General features: G+C 38.3%; 2 protein-coding genes across 4 annotated transcripts in view; both read left to right on the top strand.

The window, feature by feature from the left end:
- The first annotated feature begins 807 nt into the window (after nt 1–807).
- LOC149939328 (multidrug resistance-associated protein 1-like) lies at nt 808–22,376 on the top strand. The gene is made up of 5 exons (XM_090179125.1): nt 808–923; nt 4,360–4,536; nt 18,578–18,694; nt 21,184–21,321; nt 22,338–22,376. The coding sequence occupies exons 1-5, from the start codon at nt 894–896 to the stop codon at nt 22,374–22,376; spliced, it is 501 nt and encodes a 166-aa protein (XP_090035251.1). The 5' UTR covers nt 808–893.
- A 1,202-nt stretch (nt 22,377–23,578) lies between these two features.
- Nucleotides 23,579–24,422, top strand: part of LOC149939326 (ATP-binding cassette sub-family C member 3-like) — a 35,254-nt gene continuing 34,410 nt past the window's right edge. For all 3 annotated transcript variants that reach the window (XM_090180025.1, XM_090180026.1, XM_090180024.1), the window contains exons 1-2: nt 23,579–23,662; nt 23,729–23,790. In XM_090180025.1, coding sequence (XP_090036151.1) covers nt 23,588–23,662; nt 23,729–23,790 — 137 coding nt within the window. In that variant the 5' untranslated portion in view covers nt 23,579–23,587. The remainder of the gene's footprint in view (nt 23,663–23,728; nt 23,791–24,422) is intronic.

Below are 24,422 nucleotides of genomic sequence, written 5' to 3'. Positions count from 1 at the left end.
TGAAGATGCTGTTCAATATACTTGTTAAAATAATTATCTTCACCGTAGAATTGGAAAAAATAATAAAGAATAAAATCCGAAATCACTCACTTGAACCTCTACCGCTTTTGCCCATAAAATATGGTGACGTGCAACTGAATTAACTGACAGATACTGAAGCGTCATTACGATAGTGACGTCATAATTAATTTTCGCACGAATTTTGTAACTCAGTTGTAAGTTGAAAGAACACGTCATCTAAAATTGGTTAATAACAACCCAGAATGGGTTTAAAACATGACCCAGTTTTTTAAGATTGTAGAAACCGATTGAAGATAGTTTGCAGAAATACTATTCGCTTTTTGAGTGTATTTAGAATTGTGTTTAACACAGTGAAAGGACAATGTTTTATTCCTCTAGTTCTTGGCAATGACGATTTGCACTGCAGGGCTTTCTTCAAAAACTAAGCCCACTATTCTGATTAAAAAAATCTAGGTTACCCCATTTAATTATCTTGCATTACAATTTAAGTGTTTTTGGGTAATTTTTAATAGCCCTTATATCTATCTTTTCTTGGTTTCAAATTTATTTATCGGCATTCGACTGACGGAAAATGATCGTACTTTATATGCTTTTCGGCTTCAAAACTGTGCGAGCTTATCAGACCTTTATCGGCCATGTAAAAGTACATCAACGGAGTTTTTTCCTTCATAGACCAATAATTTATCTCAAATATTTTATGATATTAACTTCTCGGTTAACAACTTTCGCCTGTTGCGAAAACATTTATCTTTGAGAGATATACCGTTAAACATTTTATACAACAATATTAGGAATAATGCTTTTCGATTGTGTAAATTCAACCACTCCTTAGAAAATATTTGCGCTGCAATATAATGTTTTAAATTGAAGTTATGGAAACACTTTGTGGAAATAAATTTTGGGTAAGTTAAAATGTTTAACCCATTAATGTCCATGGAAATCAGTCTCAGGAATGCTAATTTATCTCGATTATTGTTATCCGTATGTGATGTTCAGAAATGGGATTAGGTTAGTAGATACTGGCTATAATTCTGGATTTGGTATTTTCAACTCTCCACCAGCAGATCGATTTATATTATGTGACTCAGATAATATTCATTAGAAGATAATGTTCCAATAATTATGCCAATTTTGTAATTCAAATAAAAAACCAATAAGCTAGGCTAATACCAAAGTCTACATCTTAGGGGCCGGTCATGTAGCGACTTTTTATGCCATTATTTGATGTGGCCAATTAATACTGCATAGGAGGGTGGTGACCAGCTGTTCATGCCAAGTGAACCAACAGCTCTCTTCGCTTACTATTAATTATCGCCTCAACAATTTCTATGGAAGAGAAAACCGAAGAACTTAAGAAAAACAATCTATAGTGACAGCGCACGGTTACAAAACATCCGAATTTTTCGTTATTGGAATACAGCCCTGACAATTAGAAAAAAACGTACATTTAACTATGCTCTTGACTAATTTGTTTTCAGAACATTGTACTGGAAAAAAGTATATAAGCAAAACCCCACTTGTTGCGAGGACTAACTCATCTTCGTTTATTTGTGTTTTTTAAAAACATTTTGTCTACGTTGCACCGTATCTCCACAACTTTACAAATTTAAAATGGTAAATCGCGAGTAGCTCGGGTGGTAAAGGTGGTTAAGTTATGAATAGTTTTATGGTGAAACGTGTCATAGTACTACTTAAAACCTGAAATGGAACAACATCAATTTTTACCTATCCGAGGAGACTTTGTACCCTAGGAGGGGTTATACAACCACCGTGTCTGTCTGTGGGTCTGTCTGTCTGTCTGTCAGGCCTGCGAATGCGTTCGCATTTTCGGGGCAAAGGGTAATCTCTGCGTACGCAGTTTCTTAGAATTAGGGAAAAGGTTTTTCCAAAATGGCCCGTTTTTTGTTGTCATTGGGTGTATTATAAATATTTTTTAAGTCGCGTTAGTACCGGGCGGGATTCGAACCCGAGCCCTCCTGCACGTCAGGTGAGCATTCTACCATAGAACCACGGATACATTGTACACCTCACTGAAAATTAGAAACTCTTCCGAGGAGAGGTATATTTTGACTTGCCAACTTGTTTTCCCCGCTTTGTTCTGATTTGCAAATGCGGAAAGGATAATCTCAAATGTACCGTTAGGTGCATGTGTGAAGGAATTTTGATGCCAGCTCTCGAAAATGGAATTTCCGTTTCCGGACTTTATTTTCCTTCTTTTTGATGATATTTGTGTAAAACAATTACTTGGGACGTTGTGAAACGAAAAAAAAAAGAAAAAAATGTCCTGGAAAATAATACTTTTATTTTCATCTATCAATGAATAAAAACAAGGAAATTTTTTGCCAAAATCAGTTTGTACAAGGGATGGAGCGGGGAAAAGTCGTTCGAACTAGTTTATGTGGGCCAGTTATTCAGCAGACGACTTTCCAAATTGCCATAAGAAATTGCCAGCTAAAGATAATCCATTAAAAATCTTATGATTGTACTAATTGACTCTTTCATAATAAGTAAATTTAATGAAGGGTTGCCATTTTTGATGTTAGCTTTGATTAAAATAATTTTTCTCCTCGAGTTTCCTTTGATTTGGGTAATTGTTTGAATTTCCCTTTCCCTTTTCGGTTTTTAAGGTTCAAAATTTCCTTGGCTGTGGAAAATTTCCCTCAAGCTGGCATCACTGAAAGAAAATTGGGATAGTTAAGAACATTTCACATGCTATGTCCTACTCGTTGAATATGTTCAAGTAATGCAGTTTCTCTTAACGCAAAATAAATATTTCAATATTTCCATATTTCTGTTTTATAATTATAAATATATAATAATTGTAATTTGTTTTTATAAAAATCATACTGCATTAAGAATTTAATAAACGTAAACAATTTCAGTTGCATTTGAAGTTTTTGCTATTTATTGGTTAGTCGTCATATTCAAATATTTAAAATAAAACCTACAAATTTAAGCAAAAGTTAGGTTATAAAATATCTCATTGTTGTTCCATAATAGGTTTTAAGTAGTACTATGACACGCATCACCATAAATATTCATAACTTTAACACCAGAGCTACACGCGATTGACCATTTTCCCCTGTAGAGAAAAAAACATTAAATCGTAAAAAACGTCTAGTAAAACAAATATATCGATGTGGTTCCATATCAGTTTTTATAACGTACTATGACACGCATCACCATAAAAATTCATAACTTCACTACCATTACCACCTGAGTTACACGCGATTAACCATTTTGTAATTTAATAGTTGCGGAGATGCGGTGCAACATAAAATGTTCAATTTGAAAAACACTCTAAAACGAAGATGCGCGCGTCCCCGGTAAAAACCCATTTTTTTTTCTTATTAACTTTTTTCCAGTAAATTTTTAAATGTTACTTCCAATATTTTCGATTTATATATGTTAGAGACAATCTTTAAGTTGAAGATCGTAAAAGGTGCAATTTAAAGTAATCCACAATCCAAATGCTCTTATCAAATCCTTCTCGGTCTAACCGGGTTTGATTTTTCCGGTGAAAGTAAACTCTGGCTATTGCCAGTATTCCGCAAAGTTAAGTTTATCTTTGTTTGCCACAGATTACTGTATTTCCTTTTAAGTCAACTCGTTATGAACTATTATCCGATGGACCTTTACTTATTAAATTCAACCTATTTTTTATCGATTCGGTAGATATCCCAAATAACCTTGTTTGCGGTGCCCTCTCTGAAAGTCGACAAAAGCCTTGGATGTCCGCGCCATAATACTGGTTTTTGTGGCCCATTTTTATGCTAAAAATTCTTGAATAGAATAGCAATGTAAATATTATTATTTTACTTGATTCGATTGCTTTTCTATTTTGCGTATAAACAGGCTGATTCGGCGGGTTCCATATTAATAAATAGGAAGGTCACTTTCTCTGGTCTCCAAGATCCTGAGACCTCGCACTAATAGTCTTTTGAGAATAAGGAGCGAGCTAGTGTTGAGCTAGAAGTCGATAGATTTTACTTAAAGGCTTTATGCTCATGACACTTTTTTATCGTAAGTCATTCTTATTAGCGCAGATAAAGTTGCAATTTTAAAAACACTAGGGAAATTTTTTCAACCATTGGTATGTTCTTGAAACCAAAACTATAAGGTTGTGGGACTAACTTTGAAACACAACTAGAGACAAGAAGGATAAACGAATTTGTCAGGCTTTTTGGTCCCGTTCTTTAGATTGTTAAATAAAAAAATATTCACATTTTATTAAATCTTTTCAATAAGTGTCTGTGCCATTACATTTTTAAATGTTAAATATAATAGAACTATCCAAATCATTTAATTTGAAGAATGGTGTCTTTCGTTCTGATATAGGACTCCAACCTAACATGGTACACATCCAACCCGGATTTCACTCCGTGTTTTCAGAATACGGTGCTCGTGTGGATTCCCTGTGGATTCCTCTGGTTGTTTTTCTTCTCGGAGATTCACTCGTTCAAGAAATGCAATAAATGTCACATTCCGTGGTCCAAACTCACCATCGCAAAAGCGGTGAGATCTCAAACATTATTTTATTACACATAAGGCCGGAAAAAACTAACCAGCAACTGTTAAATTTCTTTTGGGGTTCATTGAAATGTGAAATGCCGTTTAAATTTTTCTTCTGATTTATATTCTAGTGCACTCACACATCTGCTGATTGAAAGTATAAACCTCTTTGTTTTTTATTTCCTCATATCAATAGGATCTGTGAGACTTTGCTTTGCCACTTTATTATTAACTTTAAAAACGTAACTTGAGCCGTGTGTGAGGGTTTGTATTAGTATGTATATATTGGATAAAGCTAAGCGTTTATAATTGTTTATTAAAAATAAGTTATATGAGCTCAACAGCTCGTTATTATTTCAAAAACTAATTTAATAAAATAATACCAAAATTAGATAGGCTTAGTACATAAGCACCTTAAAGTTCAATTGTCATCATAACGCATGCAGATGCAGTTAGAAAATTACGTATTGAAATAATTCTTCATCATAATTTTGCCCCTAATGAAGCCGACTTTTACACACAATCGCCAAGGGGAAAAATCACTGTTTAGAAGCCGTCGGCTTTCGGATTGTAACTTTTAAACCGTTAGGGTTTTGATGGTTAATGCTACGTCAAATAACAGAGAACCGACCCCAAATTAACCATTTGTAATTTTGACGTTAGAGAGCCACTAATTGTTTGTTAATTTTAGTCGATTTTGACCATTTCCGCCTTAAAATCCTTACAAAAATATCCCGTTTTTATTTCGTGTCCCTCTATATGTTGGGGGGGGGGGGCAAGGAATATTGCGCTTACGCAATAGTGGTACAAGTAGATGGTTAGCTAGTAGTGCCCGTAAAGGCGGGAGAGAACCGTTAAACATTGAAGAGAGGTCTACGGGTAAACTCTATTAAAGGGAAGGGGTGGAGAAAACTGGAAATCAGTCACCTCGTAGTGGTCGCAAAGGCGCGCTTACTGCTCCAAATCCCGAAGAGCAGTATCCGTTAACCTGTAAAAAAGGGTCTGCGTTCAAAACGGAGAAAGATAAAATGCTTATAATGAGGTAAGCTGGTAATACTCGTAAAGACTCGAGGAATGTGAATTTTCTGTTTGAAATCTTAGAGAGGCCAACGCGGTAACCTCTCTGAATAAAAAGGTGTGGAGAAAAAGAAAATGGGAAACAGTTATCTTGTAGTGGTAACAAAGTGGCACTTACAGGTTCAAATCACGCAGAGCAGTATCGGTTAACTTGAATTAGATGGCATGGAACGAGAGAGAAGAGAGAGCTTTAGCGCCTGCTGCCGTCGGAAATTTTCGTCTCCCTTTTAAAATGTTCATCGTTAAGGCTCGTCCAATGAAAATTGGGGGTAAAATGCTACTAGCCACCGAAAGTCTGGTGCAAATTAGTCTCGATCGCTCGGCGCTTGCTGAATGCCACCGAAATTCGGGGCTCAGGAATTCCGGTGGCATTCAGCAAGCGCCGAGTGATCGAGACTAATTTGCACCAAAATTCGGGGGTGTCAGATTTTTGGTGCCAAATTGTCTAACCACGCGACCAAAGCTATTTCCCACCGACACAAACCAAGCCCCGACTTTCGGTGGCAAATAGTCTCACCAATGACGACGGCTATTTTCCACCTTAAATCTGAAGTTTTTTTGTTTCGGTGGTAAAAAGTCTTCGCCGCGCGTTCCGTGCTATTTGCCACCGGAAGTCGGGCTTGTATTTTAATGTTAAATTACAGAAATACGCTTTCATAATACAATAATTTTTTCAGTTTATTACATATATATTTTTTAAAATCTGGCTGCTCGTAGCGTCGGCTTATATGGATATTAAAGTAGGGGTCCTCTCTAAAGGAAAACATGCCTAAATCGACCTTTTCACTCTTATTTCGTCAGAGCAGAGAGTTTGAATATACCTAAGCAGCTGAAATTTACAATTTTGACTAATTTAATGGTGTCATATCCATTTATGTTGACGATTTTTCGATATTCCTTGATGGAAACTAGTTTCGCCGCCAGGGGGCGCAGTGCTTTTAAATTATATTTTAATAAATCGTATATTGTACTGAACAAGAATAGGTAAAAATATTTCAACATCATCTTTCGTGGAATTTATTTCAAAATTTGGGTTCTCTGGAACACTGTGCACTCCCATCACAAACTGACCATTTATGACCATGTTGACTAATTTCAAACCAAACTAACCATTTTCTACTATCTGGGCAACTCACAAACATAACTGACCATTTTCAACTTTCATGACCACTCCCGGTTCAAACTGGGCAGTTTTGTTAATTTGAACCAATTTCTAAATTGTAATAATTTTTCAATGATATAAAATTTTAAGTATTCATCAACCGAAAGGCCACGGCGATAGAGGGAGTCCCGAATTGGGCTCAGTATAGCGTATTTTACACTTCCATTAATTGATGCAAATGTGTACCAATAAATACGTCTTAAATGTTATTTTAATAGTAAATTAGCTGATCTTTCCTATCCGCATACCAATGTTTTTGTTAATTGAACAAAATTTCAACTAAAGCTTATTCCCCAATCCATCTGTAGTGTCATGTCATTTATCTTTGTTGATTTTCAGTAAAGGAAAGTACGACTCCTTATTGATCGTCTTCCAACAAATTCAATTTCCATGTGAACCATTTGAATTTTCGTCTATTTCTCAAAGAAGAGTTTTTCTTTACTTTAAACCTTTTATTTTTCAGGTTTATGTAGAAATTTATTGCTATATGCTTTTTACAAAAAGTTTCCCAAATTAATATTTCGTTCTATATGAACAACCCCTACATATCAAGATAAATAACCGTACGCAAATTAGTTTTAACAAGTTGGCAAGCCAAAATATACATATCCTCGGAAGAATAGTCCCTAGTGGTATTAATTTCTCGACACGACCCCCAAAGATATCTCCGCAATTCAGAGTTATTTACGAAAAACGTATTCTCGGTTCAAACCCTGCCCGGTGTAAAATTTTAATTTTAATTTAAATAATTGAGACGAAACAATCGAGTTTAATTTATTCAGAATATTATAAATTAAGTAGTTACAACAGCGAGTTAGACTTACTATAACAATGCACAATTGAATTTAACCCTTTTTTCAGTACATGTTTATCAGTTGAATATAATACTAAGCAAATTTTAATGAAAGAAATATCTACAGATGGTATTTGTATTTTTCTCGCTTACGAAATACTTGCCGCATCTTTAACGCTCATTTTATTTCATCACTCGTAGACTTCCAGTTGACGTTGTGACACATACCGCATGAAAAACACCAATGCCGTCCAATTTCCAATATCATGTAATGACTCGCACACCCAGGAAATCATTGACTGCATTAGAAATCGTAGATATCCAAATATCCACACCAAATATATTTAGAAGAAGCAAAAACCTTACCATCAACAAAGCTCAGAGAGCCACTTGACTAACCGCCAGCTCTTAAAGCAATAAAAGTTAAATTATCGCCTTTGAATTAACACAACTATACATGTATATAGGTCATTAATAATACCCATAAATAAATAACAAAAAACTAACAAATGGATCACCCACCGGGTCTACCCTTTAACCCTCTTATCTCGGCTGACTACGCTAAAACAAGATTTAACCTTTAAAATTTCATTCTTAAAAAAACCCGATTAGGCCTTCATAAATTAATTCATAAAAGAATACTTTATTACCTATTATGCTTACGATGAGTGTCTTAATTTCAGTGAACCTTAGCAGCTATCAGTGGTTCTGTGGTTGAGCGCTCGACTGCCAAGCCGAATGGCCTGGGTTCGAAACCTGGGTGGCGCATTTGTTTTTAATCAATAAAGAAACGCTAAATTAGAATTTCTTCGATGCAATAATTTCAATTTCAATTCTATTTCAATTAAACCAAAATTTCGTACTCTATTAAATAAGCTTCCGATAAAGCTGAAGGTCTAATTTTCAATGAAGCGTAACAAGTGTCGGTGGTTCTGTGGTAGAACGTCCGCCGGTCAAGCAGGAGGTCTCGGGTTGAAATCACACCCGATGCGATCGCAAATTGATACTAAGACGAATACCGTGTACAACTGGTGGAAACCCTGCCATTGGAAGTTGAGAGGTAGCATTACACTCAGCACTCGGTCCGTCCCAAAGTCATTAAGAAGAAGTTGGAGAGAAAACGCCCATACAGACTCAACATCCACAACAATCATAACACAAACTCAACATTCACGACCTACAACATAACAATAACGAAATTTCCGGTGAGCGTTGACGAAAAAAGACCAACCAAACCGCACCCAACCGCAAATCAATCCGTTAACGCTGACCGTCACATGGTGGTTTTGCCAACCCTTCGAGGAACTGCGAATGCAAAAATTTCGAGAAACTGCGTACGCAATGATTACCCTTTGCCCCGAAAATGCGAACGCGTTCGCAGGCCTGACAGACAGATACGGTGATTGTATAACTTTGTCCCCTCGGAGAGGTAAAAAGAATCGATTGACGAAACCGTAATGAAAATTTAAAATAGTAGCCATAGTTTATCGAATTTTAGTCAACATTTGATATGTTAAATTTTTGCTCATCAATTGGTCAGAATCAAACCCTTTCTTAAGGATAACAATAAATGTTTTATTTTTTAAATTTTTTCATTTTCAATGTACAACTAAATCTTTATAGATTACCCCATCTTGACTACACAAGAAAACGGATAATTCCCATCGTCAAACCAATTATTCCAAAATAAATTTGGTCGCGCGGTTAGACTATTTGCAACCGAAAATCAGACACCCCCGATTTTCGGTGCCAAATAGTCTCGATCGCTCGGCGCTTGCTAAATGGTACCGAAATTCCTGAGCCCCGACTTTCGGTGGCAGATAGCCGTGGCCGCGCGATCGAGACTATTTACCCCCGACTTTCGGTTGCAAATAGCATTGACCACACGGTGGCGCTATTTACTCCCGATTTTCGGTGGTAAATAGATGCAGGGTATTTGGGTCATTCCAGGACAGACTATGGTTAAACATAGTGTCAAACGTAAGCTTCCTTGTCTATATTCAAAGCTTAAGCCCTGTATCTCAAATCCAATAGGTAATACGAAGAAAATTCGCATACGCTCCCTAGCCCTCGGCGCGTGTTAAAAGGGTTTAGCATAGCGTCGGACTTCAGATTCTTTATCTGTATTCTAAGTTTGCGTCTCGTATCTCAAATCCAATAGGAACTCATCTATTAATAACCCATTCCTCGGGATATTTTTGGTAACTTTCGTACTCTGCGTAAGGCATAAACGAACGTCAGCGGTAATGTGGTTTATAAAGGGTGTTGTTCACGATGGCCGTGAGGTTTTTTTGGTTTGAAAATTATTTTAATTAAATAACTGTGATGTTTTTTTATTTAAAAAATTATCATAAATATGGGATGTTCTTTTAGTTTATTTATTTTCAAGAAAATTGTGATGTTTCTTAGTATAAATATTATTGTCACATGAAATTAACTCTGATATTTTATTTAAAAAGAAATTGTCATACTCGTGCATTTGACGAATTAAATAAAAAAAAAATTTAACTAGGGTTATAGGAAATAATTTTTTTCTCGAAAACAAAAAAATATTACCCTCGCAGTTTTTTAACTGGAACTAAATCGTGTATAGGGAAAGGAGAAAAATTAAATTTTGAAAATTAAAATGAGCTATTTTCAGCGTCCAATGTCATTTATTTAAAACTTAATTTGTTGTATTTTCTCTAATATATAGTATGAATTGAAGCAATTATTTAAATTGCGCTTTTCAGTTCTTTTAAAATGAGCCCTCTATCGAATTTTTGGGTTGAGTAGAAGCTGAGATAAAAAGGTTAATGGTAGGTGTCAAGCTTATTTTCAAAAATGTGACTACACCGTATCTCAGCAACCATCCAACCAATCTTCGTGAAAATTTCAGAATCGATTTCTACGGCCAAGACAACCATAAATACAAGTTATCGGGGCAAATAGACATGGCGTAAAGGGCGACACTTACTTATCGAAGCCGTGTTTGGCCAGAATAAATAATGGAGGCACTTTTTTATCGAACCCGCAGGGACGTACGTGCTTAGAGGTCTCGCGGCCCCGGGCGAAATGCATGGGCGAAACTGAGTGTAGCGGCCCTCCGGTAAATACATCCCCATTGTCCAATTTTAGCGGCCCTGGGCTCGCCCCCCCCCCCCCTTAAGCACGGCCCTGCGAAGCCGTGTATGGCCAGAAGTAATAAATAAAAGTTGAACTTTCTTATCGAAGTCGTGTAAGGTCAGAAGTAATTAATAAGTTTGGCACTTTCTTATCGAAGTCGTATATGGCCAGAAGAAATATTTACTAAAATTTCATAATTTTCTGCTACCTGCTTAAATGGAAACGGGCACGAAATAATAAGATCGACCTCTTAGCGAACTTGTTATCCTTGTACAGTGTGAAGCCTGGAAATTGTTGACTTATGGCTAAACCATGTACGAGAGTCAAACTGTAAAATTCCCGTTATTAATAATATATATATATATATATATATATATATATATATATATATATATATATATATCAACTATAACAAAGAATTGTAGACCATTGGACCGAAATCCCATTCGTCCGAATGTACCATTTAACCGAATCCCAATCGACCGAAAGCCGCGTTTTGCGCGGTTTTCATTCAATATAACGTTAGTGATACATTTTCATATATCGTAGGGTACGTGACGATAGTATATCTAATTTGGACAAAACTATGTCTTAAATATTTATTATTTCGTACCGATGTGTATTTTTAGACCTTTTTCCCTTGAAATTCGATATTTTCGGGGTTTAATTTTTGAAAATAACCTTGATAAGACCCGACGTGAAAAAGTTGCCTACCATATCTAACCTAACCCAACCTAACCTAACCTAACCTAACCTAACCTAACCTAACCCAACCCAACCCAACCCAACCTGAACTAACCTACTCGAAGTGCAAACGAACCACATTTAAATTTCCCGTTCAACCGAATCCCGCTATGTTGGGCTATAAACGAAATTAACTTTCAGTTCAATGGGATTCGATCGAACGGGATTTGGTCCAATAGTATACAACCTAACAAAGCATGGCAACTAAACTTTCTATAGAAGAGAGAATAAAAAGATTTGACTGGTTAGGTTGGAGTCCGTCGTCCCTTATATAGCGGGCCCCTCGGATGACGCTACCAGTCTCCAACCTAATGGCTAGAGAAGAAAGCCCGCCAAGAAATTTTGCAGACTCACTGTGGTGCAATAGTAAGCGTCACCGGTAACTTTACCCCGCTTTTAACCCTTCGGGTCAGAGGTCGCCACTTTCGGAGAATTCCGAAGGTGGACGACGCGAGCGAGGATGAGTCATCCCAACCTTCCGCAGCAGCGTTGGCCAAAAACAACGAGATAACTCTCTGAAGTAAAGGGAAATACTCTTAGGGACAAAGACTACATTTGCGGATGCAAATGCGGGCTTTACACACCCCACCCAACAATTAGGCGTCGGGTGTGAGGTAAAGGTGGTCCATAGCGTCGAGAAAGTGGTCGACGTCGTTATCCCCCAATAACAAAGTGTCCAGATCCGTTGAGGGGGCGTACGCCTCGCCTCAAAGGACACCGGTGATACTGTTGCGGAGTGGGTGGCCTGCCCCCTTGATCCTCGGGCGGTATGCCTTAAGGGTCCTCCTAAAGCCGTCTGCCTTGTGGATTGGGCTGGTTGCCCTCCTCTCGTATGCCCTGGCGTTCCTGAGCTGTCTGCCCATTCTGACGTCCTCGAGTCGCAAGGCCTCTGGTGGAGGCGGCAGCTCCCCACCCCTTCCAGCGAGATCGGGTCGACCTCCCCGATAGTGGTTATAATTGCTAAAAGATGGCGCGAATGCGAAATAATCTTCAGCCAAAATAACGTACAATTCAAGGTATCTCCGCAATACGTTAGACCCCACCCAAAAAGTGTTACTAGGCTTTTGCCTTTAAACGGAGATTGTAGTGTTGCTTAGGGGCGTCTACCGCACTCTCACCCCTTCTACGCCGTCTCTTCCTCTTGGGACGAGAGAGGCTTTCCTTCTTCTCATCCGGCGTTTCCGCCCCCTACCGTTTCGTCACACGGAGGGTCATCTTCTTTGCCACGGCAGGGTGAAAGTCTTCAGCTGGGACACGTGCGTTACTCCGATGAAATCACCGGATTTCGGGTCCCCCAGCCGATATAACAAAGGAGTCGTCCTTAGCTGCACTACAAACGGCCCCTCAAACTTATCTCCTAACCAAGCCGTGATACCACGACTAGCGACGGAAAGAATATGAGTTTTGCGCAATATGTGGTCTCCACGTTTGTAGAAAACAGCTCGATGATGCTTGACGTAGTGCAGTTTTTGCGTGAGCTTCGAATCCTGTAAATTCAAGCGTGCATGGTCGATTGCATCATGCAGCCTAATTTTCAGTTTCTCGGCGTACGTGCCTGCGCTTCGATTAAGTATTTCCTGGTATCAACTCCCAATCCACGGGTGCGCGAAGCTCTTGGCCTAAGTTCAAAGCGGCAGGCGAATACCCTGTCGCTTTGCTTTCGCCTGAACGCATATCAAAGCCTAATTCTGGGAGACGGGCGTCCCAGTCCTTATGTCGTTCGACATAAGAAATTATCATTAGCTTTATAGCTCTATTCATCCGCTCAGTCAGATTTGCCTGAGCCTGATCAGGGGCCGTTGTCTTAGGTTGTATGCCGAAATCCGAACAGGCCCTTGTGAAATTTTTACTAGAAAATACGGATGCATTATTAGTTAGCACCTGTCGTGGGAATCCATATCGACAGAAAACTTCATACATTTTCTCCCATATTTTCTCAGTTGTCATTTTCCTAAGCGGGAAGAGTTCTGCCCACTTTGTAAAATGATCTACTATGACGAGTAGGTACTGATTTCCCTTGGCAGTTCGAGTGTAGGGACCCATTAAATCAGCGGTTACCAATTCAAAAGGCCTTTCACTGGGGACGCTGGAAAGTAACCCGGGGGTTAACTGCTGGGATGGCTTACTTTTCTGGCACATCCAGCAACCTCTCACATACGTGATAACGTCCCGCTTCATCCCCGACCACGTGACTCTGATTTTCAAACGTTTAAACGTCTTGTAAACCCCCTGGTGGCCGTCAAGCGCATCGTCATGAAAATACTTAATGCATGGTATTCTAAGTCTATTAGGTACCACCACTTTCCAAGGATTTTCAAGCCCGTCTTCATCCTCCTCATCCCAAAGAGCGAAGTACCTAAACAAAAGGCCATCTTTGTCCATTATGTACTGATCTAGTACTGTGGCGGCTTCCAATGCCGTATTCGGACTTCCAGAGCCTCTAGCCCGCTCTAACTCAGCGATAATCCTCGCTAACCGTAGATCAGTAACTTGCGAATTTATGATGGATTTCATGTCGAAAGGCAGCCACCACTCCTTGGAAGAGTTTTCTATTCCGCGGAGTCAGAAGAGTGGGGTGGCGGAGTGGTTAGCACTTTCGCCTCGCAGCAAGAGGAGCCAGGTTCGATCCCAACTTGTGGCACTGGGTGAAAACTCGGAACAACTCCTTCTGCGTTGAGTTTGCAAGTTCTCTCCCCACTGGTTTAAGGGGTTTTTCCCCGAGATCTTCGGTTTCCCCTTCCATAAAAACTTGTTGAGGTTAACGGTAATAGTTAGTGTAGGGAGCTGTTGGCTCGCGTGGCTTGCAGGGCTTACCACCACCCTCCTACGCATTGTAACCCGGCCACCTGAATTAAAGGCTTTAAAAGTCGCTCGATGACTTATGCCTAGGGTGGTGCCTTGGGTATTAGCATAGCTGATTATTATTATTATTATTAACCGCCAACGACACCACCGCTTCTCCCTGACCATTCTCAGAATCGAGAGCGGCCCTGCATAAAGCATCCACTACAACGTTCAATTTCCCTGGGCGGTTTCGCAAATCGTAATTATACGGCTGTTGCTCCAAGGCCCAGCGGGCAAGTCTGCCCACCGGCTCCTTAAGGTGTCGTAACCACTTCAACGCTTTTTGATCTTTCTCGATCACAAAGTCTGTACCCTCGACGTACATTCGGAATTTCTTGACGTCGTATACCACAGCAAGACATTCCAATTCCGTCGTCGAGTAGTTGCGCTCCGACGATACGAGTCCCTGGCTTACAAAGGCTATAAGGGTCATCCCTTACCCGCCTTTCTGTTCTAACACAGCGCCTAAGCCCTTTAAACTCGCAACACGTTTAATTAGAAAACTCCCTTTTAAATCCGGGAGCGCCATTTCCACCGTGTTTTTAACCTGCCTACTTAGTTCCCGCATAGCATTGGTATGGGTATCCTAACAATGCCTTTTTGCATCGTTTTTCAGCAAGTCATACAACGGCCTGGCAGTTCCCGCCATATTCGGGATGAACTGCCAATAATACCCGATCATTCCGAGGAATCTCTGCAACTCCGTTACATTCTTGGGCTGAGGGAAATCCTCTATAGCCCTAAATTTATCCGTATTTGGCTTGCAGTACCCCGGTCCGACCTTATAGCCCAGAAGCGACACCTCGTCAACGCAAAGTTGCACCTTGTCTGGGTTAATTGTTAATCCCGCTTCGGTTATATGCTCTAGGACCCTTTGAATGTGAATCAAATGCTCCTCAAACGATTCGGAAAATACGACGAAATCGCATCCACCAGACGCATGAACGTGCTCGGTGCGTTTTGCATTCTGAAAGGCATTTTTTAATTGAAAAAGCCCCCGATGACAGACGAAGGCGGTCTTCGGCCTGTCACACTTCCTAACGTTGACTTGATAAAAGCCTTTCGAAAGGTCAAACGTGGTGAAATACTTCGCGTTTCCCAAATACGCCAAAATATTTGGGATTGAAGCAATGGGGTAACAGTCAGACTGCGTTAACCTGTTTATTCCCTTAAAGTTAATGCAAAGCCGATTGGTACCATCCGGCTTGCTCGCTAGTACAATAGGCGCAGCCCAAGGTGAGACACTGGGTTCTATCAAATCTAGATCCAACAACTCATCAAACGCCTTGTCAATCTCCTCTCGCTTTCTTTTATTAGCTGGATGGGGGTGAACGAAAATAGGCTTGGCATCACCCGTTTCAATCTCGTGTTCAATTATAGAAGTTTCGCCGGGCCGTTTCGTTAACACTTCTCGGAAATCCGAGATGGTTTTTAACGAAAGTTCCCTCTCCCCATCCGTGCACTTAGACTTTGAAACCAACGTCGCCAACGCTTTGCTGGTTCCCACGGCGCCTGGACTCTCATTATCTACCTTACAATAATTAACCCTTTCGCCTCCCTCGCTCATTCTTAGGTCTATTTTTTTTCGCCCCAATAAAATCTATACCCAAGATAACAGGGGGGTCAGACCTTGAACTACAAGAAAGAGCGGGTGGCGAATGCCTCCGGCCCACTTGATGGAAAGCCTGATACTGCCCGCGACACGACACGTGCAACGGCTTAATCTAACTGTAGTGCTATTTTCGCTCATTTTCCTAACTTTTTTCTCAAAAATGGGGATAAAATTATCACCCAAGAGTGAGACGGAGGAACCAGAGTCTAACAAGCCTAGAAAAGATTGTTCCAAAGCTTGGAACCGTAACAATGGGGAATTTTTCCCAGCAAATGTTCCGTCAGCACACCGGTTGATCAAGGGAGTGCAATTCTGAGTATTCGAAAGCTCTCCCTCGTTACCGGCTTTCCAAACGTCAGAATTTTGCCGAGGCTCACTCCCTTTCTTGGATGTACATCCATTTAATTGGAAGGCCTCCCTCGCCAGTTTCCCTGCTCGTAACATTGGCGTTTGATATGTCCGGGTTTCCGATAACCATAACAAATATAATTCTGGCGCACCAGCCTAAAACTTTCTACAGGATTCTGCTGCATTGGTTGAGGGGCGACTGCCTCGCTCGACCAATTAGCAGACTGCCTCTGAATCGTATAATGCCAATAGGGATCCAGAGCAGCTAGGCCTACTCCCATAACACCCAGAGATACCTGACTAGAAGTAGCCGGCACTCCGGTGGCTGCTAAACTCACCGCGTCACCAGTAACAGGGGGCGCTCGCCAAACCTGTCCTAAAGTTCCCCCGTAAGCCAGAGTGGGCTCTAGGGATTTTAAAGTGGTGAGCGGTAAATGGCTTGCGTGAGAAGGTCAGATTGAATAATCTTGGCCTCCTGCGACCATTCTTTCAGGGTGGCGAATGCCTTTCCCCTTAAGTGATGACGGTATGTCGGGAGACATTGCCGTAACACTCGAGCTACCCTATCAGCCTCGTAGGCGTTTCCCGCAATCCGGCGATAGTATTCAGCTATGCAGTGAATATACTGCGTCAGGGGTTCATCCGCACCTTGAGATCGGGTATCCATTTCAATTTGGATACGACTGGCATAATCGGTGGGTAAATATTCGTGGCGAAATGCCTGACGAAAAACGTTCAAGAAGGGAAACACTCCTTGGAACGACCACCAAAGTGCAGCGGGTCCCCGCATGCACGACGGTAGTACCTGCAAGAGGATATCCCCTTCACTGTACCCCGTAACCGCCTGATACCGGTCGAGAGCCTCCAGGAATTTTAACAGAGACTTGTCGTCAGCCGGACCCATGTAGATCGGCGCTTCTACATTTAACTTAACCCTCGGGGTTTGGGCAGCAAGTGCTCCCGCATCCCGGCTGGTCGCATAACCGACCAAGGCCTCTCGCAAAGCACGAGCCATGACTTGCGCCATATCCTCCTTGGCTGGGTTTCCAACACCAGTACCCCCTTAATTTCCCAAAACCATTCCGGGCCTGGTTTTAATGTTTAAGAACTAAACCGCAACTCTAAAATCCCTAAAGCCCCCTAACCAAAAACCCCTCAGGAAACCCCACTGGGAAACAAAGGTACCCCCCATACACTAAAATAAAAATACACTTACACTAAAAATTTAACTAACCCATACCCAAAAATTACACTTAATTATTAAAGTAACCTAAACTCTCGTACATTCGACAACTCAGGCCCCACGTTGGGCACCATTTCTGAAGCCTGGAAATTGTCGGCTTATGTCTAAACCATGTATGAGGGTCAAACTGTAAAATTCCCTTTATTAATAATACATATATATATATATATATATATTTACCAACTATAACAAAGCATGGCAACTAAACTTTCTCTAGAAGAGAGAATATAAAAGATTTGACTGGTTTGGTCGGAGTGCGTAACCAAGAGAGATAATCAATTGTCCCGACGTCCCTTATATAGCGGGCCCCTCGCATGACGCTACCGGCCTCCAACCTAATTGGCCTGAGAAGAAAGCCCGCCAAGAAATCTTGCGGACTCACTGTGGTGCAATAGTAAGCGTCACCGGTAACTTTACCCCGCTCTTAACCCTTCAGGTCAGAGGTCGCCACTTTCGGAGAATTCCGAAGGTGGACGACGCGAGCGAGGATGAGTCATCCCAACCTTCCGCAGCAGCGTTGGCCAAAACAACGAGATAACTCTCTGAAGTAAAGGGAAAGACTCTTAGGGACAAAGACTACATTTGCAGATGCAAATGCGGGCTTTACAACAGTCGCTCACAAAAGTAACGTTATTTTTATCTTTCAAATCAAGTCTACAACCTCGATGTAAAATATTCATAAGACAGTCGTTGTTTTCTCGCTTTTAATGGTCAATAATATAAAATCTGATGTTTGACCGGACTAGTCAAAATAACATTTTTATTTTTGAAATCGCACCATTTTATACAAAATAACTTAAATTACTAAAATTAGATACGAAAATAGGTTAGAATCTGGATAAAAAATTATCAGAGAAATAAAAATTAAAAATGCTTTAGAAGGAATGCGGCGCGCCGCCGATAATTTGAAAGAGAAAAAGAACGTTACTTTTGTGGGCGACTGTACTAACAGCTAGAGAAACGCTGGGTAACTACCATTTTAGCACATTATTGCCTGGCGTAGCGGATAAAACATTAAATTATTATTTGTATTTGTACTGTTTAAGTTATTCTATTTAATATAAATAAGTTATGTTTGCGTTTTGGAAGTCATTAATAATTTGCTTACATTTCTAGGTATTAACAACGGGGCTCGTTTTAATATCATTATTTAACATAATTCAAAATCTGAACAGCGGACAAGTGTTCTTATCCGATGAATTTCTGGCAGCACTAGTGAAATTCGTCACCTTTGTGAGTTAACAATTCAAATAATCTTATAATCGTTCTTCTATGTTGGGTTTTAGGACGAGACAATGTTATTTAAGGCAGGAACTATCTTCTCAGTTTCTTTTAGAGTTTTCGGATTAAAATTGGAGGAATAATGTTAATTTTAGAAGCGATTTTTAATTTATTTTAGCTAAATGTTTTAAAGATTCCCCTTTTCTTCGAAATGACGCCACCTTTGGGTAAAAGCACTACGTTTTCTCATAATATTGTTCCGTCGTATATTGAGGGTCGTAGCGGAGGCTAAGGACAGCATGTTTATAGTAGAAATTTCATCTTATCAAAGAATTTTAATTGACTTTTTTTAGATATCTAGCTGCAATTACCTATCTCTTTTGTTAAAGCAGGGGACAAAAATGTGGAAATATTCGATCCGTCAAAAAATATTAACTTTTTAAGCCCAGGATCAGAATTTCTGAAGCTTAAGCGAAAATCAAATGTTAAATAACCTAGGACCAATTGGGCTTGTGTCTTTGTTATTTTTTTCGCTGTGAATGAATTTAAGCATCTGACTTCATGGGTTACTATGCAAACATTTTACATAAAATCCAAAACAAATTTTATAGTATATGCTGAAATCTTGTTACCCGGGTCCATCTGGGTGCCTTATCAGATCTTGACTTTTCTTATGGCCGGACATATTTATTTTGCCATTGTTTTTATGGACGATTTTGGGTGTAGTTACTTATTCTTCTCCTTTACCACATTTTATATTTGACACTACAAAAAACTTGTCACGAAGGCAGGTGTAACCATTCAATGTTGTAGAATGCAGCATTTTTCTTTGCCATTCACGATAAAACATTTCTAAGTGGTTTGGGATACATTATAGCACACGTTTTCAAGTATTAAGAAGTCTCGATAGCGTAATCTAGCATTTAAAAAAAATGTATCACCCTTTGTATACAAATGAACTTACAATTGGCAGGTTTCTGTCATAGACTTTAATCCCATTAAGCGTTTACACCTTTGTGATTGGAAAATTTAAGGCCTTTAAGTAGGATTGGAATTCTGGTTTTCGTTAAAACAGTCCTCTGCGGTCTTTCAAATGGATTCCCAAAACTCTAACGGATTTTTTTCTAGTTGGCTCATGCGATAATTCATCGTATACCAAAACAAAATTTTGGATTTCCGCAGCTTGTTTGGTGTAAGCTGTCCTTCTTCCCATATGTTTTAAGAATAATCCGGTTTACACTATAAGAAATTTCCCCATTAGTTTGAATAACTTGAAGGCATTCGATTGGGTCAGTCACATTGTCAAAATTTTATTAAAGTGAAACATGGGAAATCACCACCTATGCGGTTGTACCAGTCAATTAAGGTTTTGGTATTTTTTTCAACATTTGATATCTTAACTTTGTCTTAAGGTATTACTCCCAAAAAGACATTTCCCTGGTTATTAGATATTTTATCATAAATAATGAAAAATATACTACACGGCCTTCTAATAATGCCTCAATGCCAAGGTTTTCCCTTTGGTTAGTGGAAGAATTATCCCAAAATTATTTATGCAATTTTAATTGTAAAGCATAAATTATCTTTAAATTGATAATTTTTAATACATTGTTCTTTCAATTCTATCACCTTACGTAAATCCATACCATAATAATTAACTAACCATTAAAATAATTACACTTTTACGACTTCGTGAAATATAACCCATATATTACAGCAGACGACGCAAACCGCTTTACCGCGCCTGAACACTAAGATCGTAAATCATTGTAACTCTACGAGGGCTCAACAAGTGAAATAGGGCAAAACTCTGATAGCACGCGATTTCTCACTATATTGATACTTCATCCCATTATCCACATCTGGTTCAGATAAACTCTGTAGCCAATGCAAAGGTTAAAATTTATTTTTCACTCGAACGGTAGTGGATGGAAATATCGCTAGAATCAATTGTTAACATCATTTCCTGGCTAGGAATGAACTAAAATTCTTACCGCTCACAGTTAATTTACAAATTCTGCGATTTCGTCTAAATATTTGAGTCACAATTGTAATGCACTATACTAATTCAAAAACTGAACTACAAAGAGTAGATGTATCTGTTGAAAATCAGTGGCGTCGCCAGGATTTTAAAACTGGTGGCGCTTAAGCCAAAAGCCCTGGTCAGGGGCGTTCCATTGAGTGATATGGGGGAAAAGGGGGCTCCTAAAAAGATTTGGAAAGTTGGAACATAGTGGTCGACTAGGATAACAAAATTTTAATGCCAAGTTTTAAGGAAACTTTTCGTCAAGTGAATTGGAAAAATTCTGAATTTTAGGTGGCGTTTCAGAAATTTTACAGGTGGCTCAAGCACCGCCTAAACACCCTAGCGACGCCACTGTTGAAAATAAACATGCTGATTTTGATTCCCATTTTGTTACGTAACTACAGTGTGTAATCGTGTTTGAAGAAATACAATGGTCAGCTTCTGCTATTGAAAAATAATTTTAAATTATTTAAAGGTTTTAAATCTCATCTTGATTGTCATGGGAAAAAATTATGCTACTCGACGTTCTGGAGTTCAGTTCATGTTTTGGTGCCTTTTGGCTATTACAGGCGTTGTCACTTTTAGATCGTATATCATGTCCTTTCATCAAAAGGTAAATATGTTAATATTTAAACGACTTTGATGGCTACTATTTTTGAGAAACAAAATTCCTTCTTAAATGGCAAATTGGCCAAGCAAGTGAAAGTTACTCCGAATTTTAAAATGTTGTGCGTTTGTACAAGAATAACTCAATGTTACAGGGGAAGGGGAGGCCACCGGAACTTAATGTATAATTTTTTTAGGAAGGCTTATTAATTACTACTTGCTTTCTCATTTATATTTGTATGATTCATAAATAAATATTCTTAAATCTGACTGTAATTTAGAAGAAGAGTTGAGTATTTTTTTAATAATTTTGGTTCCAGCAAAATAGACAAATGCCTAGGGCTCATATCTATTTTCAGTTCTGCAGTGGTGTAGCCCTAAAACAAAAAGAACCAGGCCGCTACCTGGGTACGGCCAACCTCGATTTCACGCGTAATCGAAGTTGGCTGTTCCGGCCGCTATAAATGTACGTCCAACTTCGATTTTTAGCTTGATAAAAGCTGGCCGTATCTAGGTAACTATTTGAAATTGTTATGCTATTTTAATGCGGCCAATATTTATAATAAATTCACACACCCTTTATTCGAGAAAAATGACCGTATAATTGACCATTTTATTGAAACAAAATTTAGATTGAAAATAAAGTAATTTTATTGATTAAAACGCTAAAATAATTTAATTATTATTATATATCAAAGAGTAACAGAGTAAAATTATATTAAAGTATTACTACCATAATTCATACCTATACTCAGAAATGAAACCCGTTCGAAAACCATAGCTATAGGGCCCATAAATTTAATCACACGGCCCTGCATAATCAAGGTTGTGGGGGTTCTAGCAACGGTTAATCTTTCTTCAGAGGGGTCTCAAAAACGTAAAATTTATGATTGGCGAACGACCACAAAAAATTTATGTATATTTTATTTTATTTATTTTTGTTAAATAAGCAGACGCAACAATGAAAATTTCAATTATATAATTGCTTTTTTTGTTGTTGTACTACTAAATTTCCAAATTTAGGATTCTGTATACAATGATATTGGCAAACCTTTCAAATGAATAAAAGTGTGGTGGAATGAGATTTCGGACAGGTTTTTTTTTGGTTATGGTTTTAGATTTTATTCTAATTAGTCTAGGCCTTATAAAAAGACTCATTCTATGCCTCATTTAATGGGCAAAAAAAACATAATTTTAAATTCGCATGAAAAAGTCAATAATGATATAACTTTTATTAATAGGCACCCCTAAAAATCATCATTAAGTTAATGTCAATTTAAGGAAATGCGTCTAAGCACGCCTCTCAAAATAAGCAATCATTTCCTTCAGAGAAAATGAGAGCAATAAATTTTTGTAAGTTAAAAATGTAAATTGTTAACTTACAAAACAAACATCTGCAGGATCGTTTTTTCCGAGAATTTAAATAAATATAAGAATTTATAAAAACTTTTTTAAAACAGCCAAGTCCGAAAGGCTTGAAACTCGATCATTAATCAAGAGGTTTAATATATTACTTATAAGAGATTATAAAATCAAATTTTAGTATATGATACGGATAACCAAAAAAAAACGATTCCACAGACAAGCGAGCAAAGTTTGAAAAGCTGGCGCTCAGTTTGCGTTTCTAACTTTCAGGTTATTGGAAAAGGCATAAGCAAATATATTTCAACTGGCTTTATTAGACTGATTTATTTTTCAAGAAATAAAGGGATTTATGCTGTTTTTAATGCATTCTTAGAAGCCGCGGTTTGACAAATAGAAGCGAGTGAATGAAGCTGAATCCATTGAGTTCAAAATTAGAACGTCTGAAATTGAATGTCACTCTTGCTTTCGAAAAAAGACCACTCTTTCTTGAATTAAGGGTATTTGTCACTCGAAATGGGTTTTAGAGACGCTTCAAAGTTAAAAATGTAGGCTAATCTATAGCATTAATTACATATATAGTGTGTGAGCAATATATCAATTGATTTTAAAAAGTATGCGGCACTGTAAATCACTTCCTATTTCTTATGAGGAAAATGTCCGTATAAACCTATGTTGAAAATTCTATTATTGTTAAGCTCCAAGTAATTCTGTGATATTGTACTTTTTCTAAGAGCTGTTAATTGTATATAAGGATTTCATCTTAATTGTCTATTACGAAAAGGTCAATTAGCTAAATAAAGGTTTCCGCTTTATTTCTGAATAATCTCTAAAATGTTTCTTCACAGCAATTTCTAGAGCATCCAGTTCCTTTTACTTTGTTTATGATTGAATATCCATTGTCGTTTCTGATGTTCGCATTATCGTTTGTTTCGGATAACAAATCAGTGTATCGAATACCAAATGAAGACGATTCATTAACATTGGTGAGTTCATAAATGCCCATTAATTAGCGGAAACTGTTCTTTTTTAATCTTGATTTAACTAATCAGAATGAATCACCCGAAAACGAAGCGTCTTTCTTTTCAAAACTATTTTTTTCGTGGATGAACGAGTAAGTGCCTTTTAGTTTTTATTTTTCTTTCCTTTTTAGAAAACCAAACTGTTTGTGTTAATGATAACTATAACAGACTTTTTATGTATATTTAAAAAAAATCATCCACGTAACGATGTTTTTCCCAAGGTTATTTCAGATAAGAATCTGCATTATTTTTGTAATATAGTATATACAAGGTGTTTCAGAGAAATCGGGTAAAAATTTACAGGCGGGTTCTTTGGAAAACAAGGACTGAAAAAGTTCCGAAGAAACATTTTTCTAAATTAAACCGTATTCGAGTAATAAGCCGTCATAAATCAGCCTCCAAAACGTCGAAAAACCCACCAATGTGCAGTTTCTATTAATCCTTGGACCCAATTGTTTCCATTTACGAAGCATTATGATTTATATAAAAAGATAAGAAAGCATTTGTTTTTTTTTAAAAGATACTAAAACGATCACAAGTATAAAAAATTAATTTTTAATTGAAAGAAGTATTCTGCGTGTAGAAATTCACAATAACAAGATGATTCCTAGTCACCACGTCAATTGAAAGAAAGTTTTTTCTTCAAATGCCATAAATACCAATTTAACTGAATTAAATACAAGTTGGCAAGTTGGGCAAAATTTACCTCTCCTCGGAAGAATTT

This window comes from Leiobunum rupestre, chromosome 6, assembly GCF_980474605.1.
Source record: "Leiobunum rupestre chromosome 6, qqLeiRupe1.1.hap1, whole genome shotgun sequence".
Classification (NCBI taxonomy): domain Eukaryota; kingdom Metazoa; phylum Arthropoda; class Arachnida; order Opiliones; family Sclerosomatidae; genus Leiobunum; species Leiobunum rupestre.
Note: the sequence above shows the minus strand (reverse complement) of the source record. Positions and strands in the feature narration are given on the sequence as shown.

Coding starts and splice junctions, on each gene's coding strand:
- LOC149939328 (XM_090179125.1), top strand. CDS start 894: ATGGAAACACTTTGTGGAAATAAATTTTGG. Junction 18,695..21,183: donor TAGTGAAATTCGTCACCTTT/GTGAGTTAACAA, acceptor AATTATTTAAAG/GTTTTAAATCTCATCTTGAT. Junction 21,322..22,337: donor TCATGTCCTTTCATCAAAAG/GTAAATATGTTA, acceptor TTCCAAATTTAG/GATTCTGTATACAATGATAT.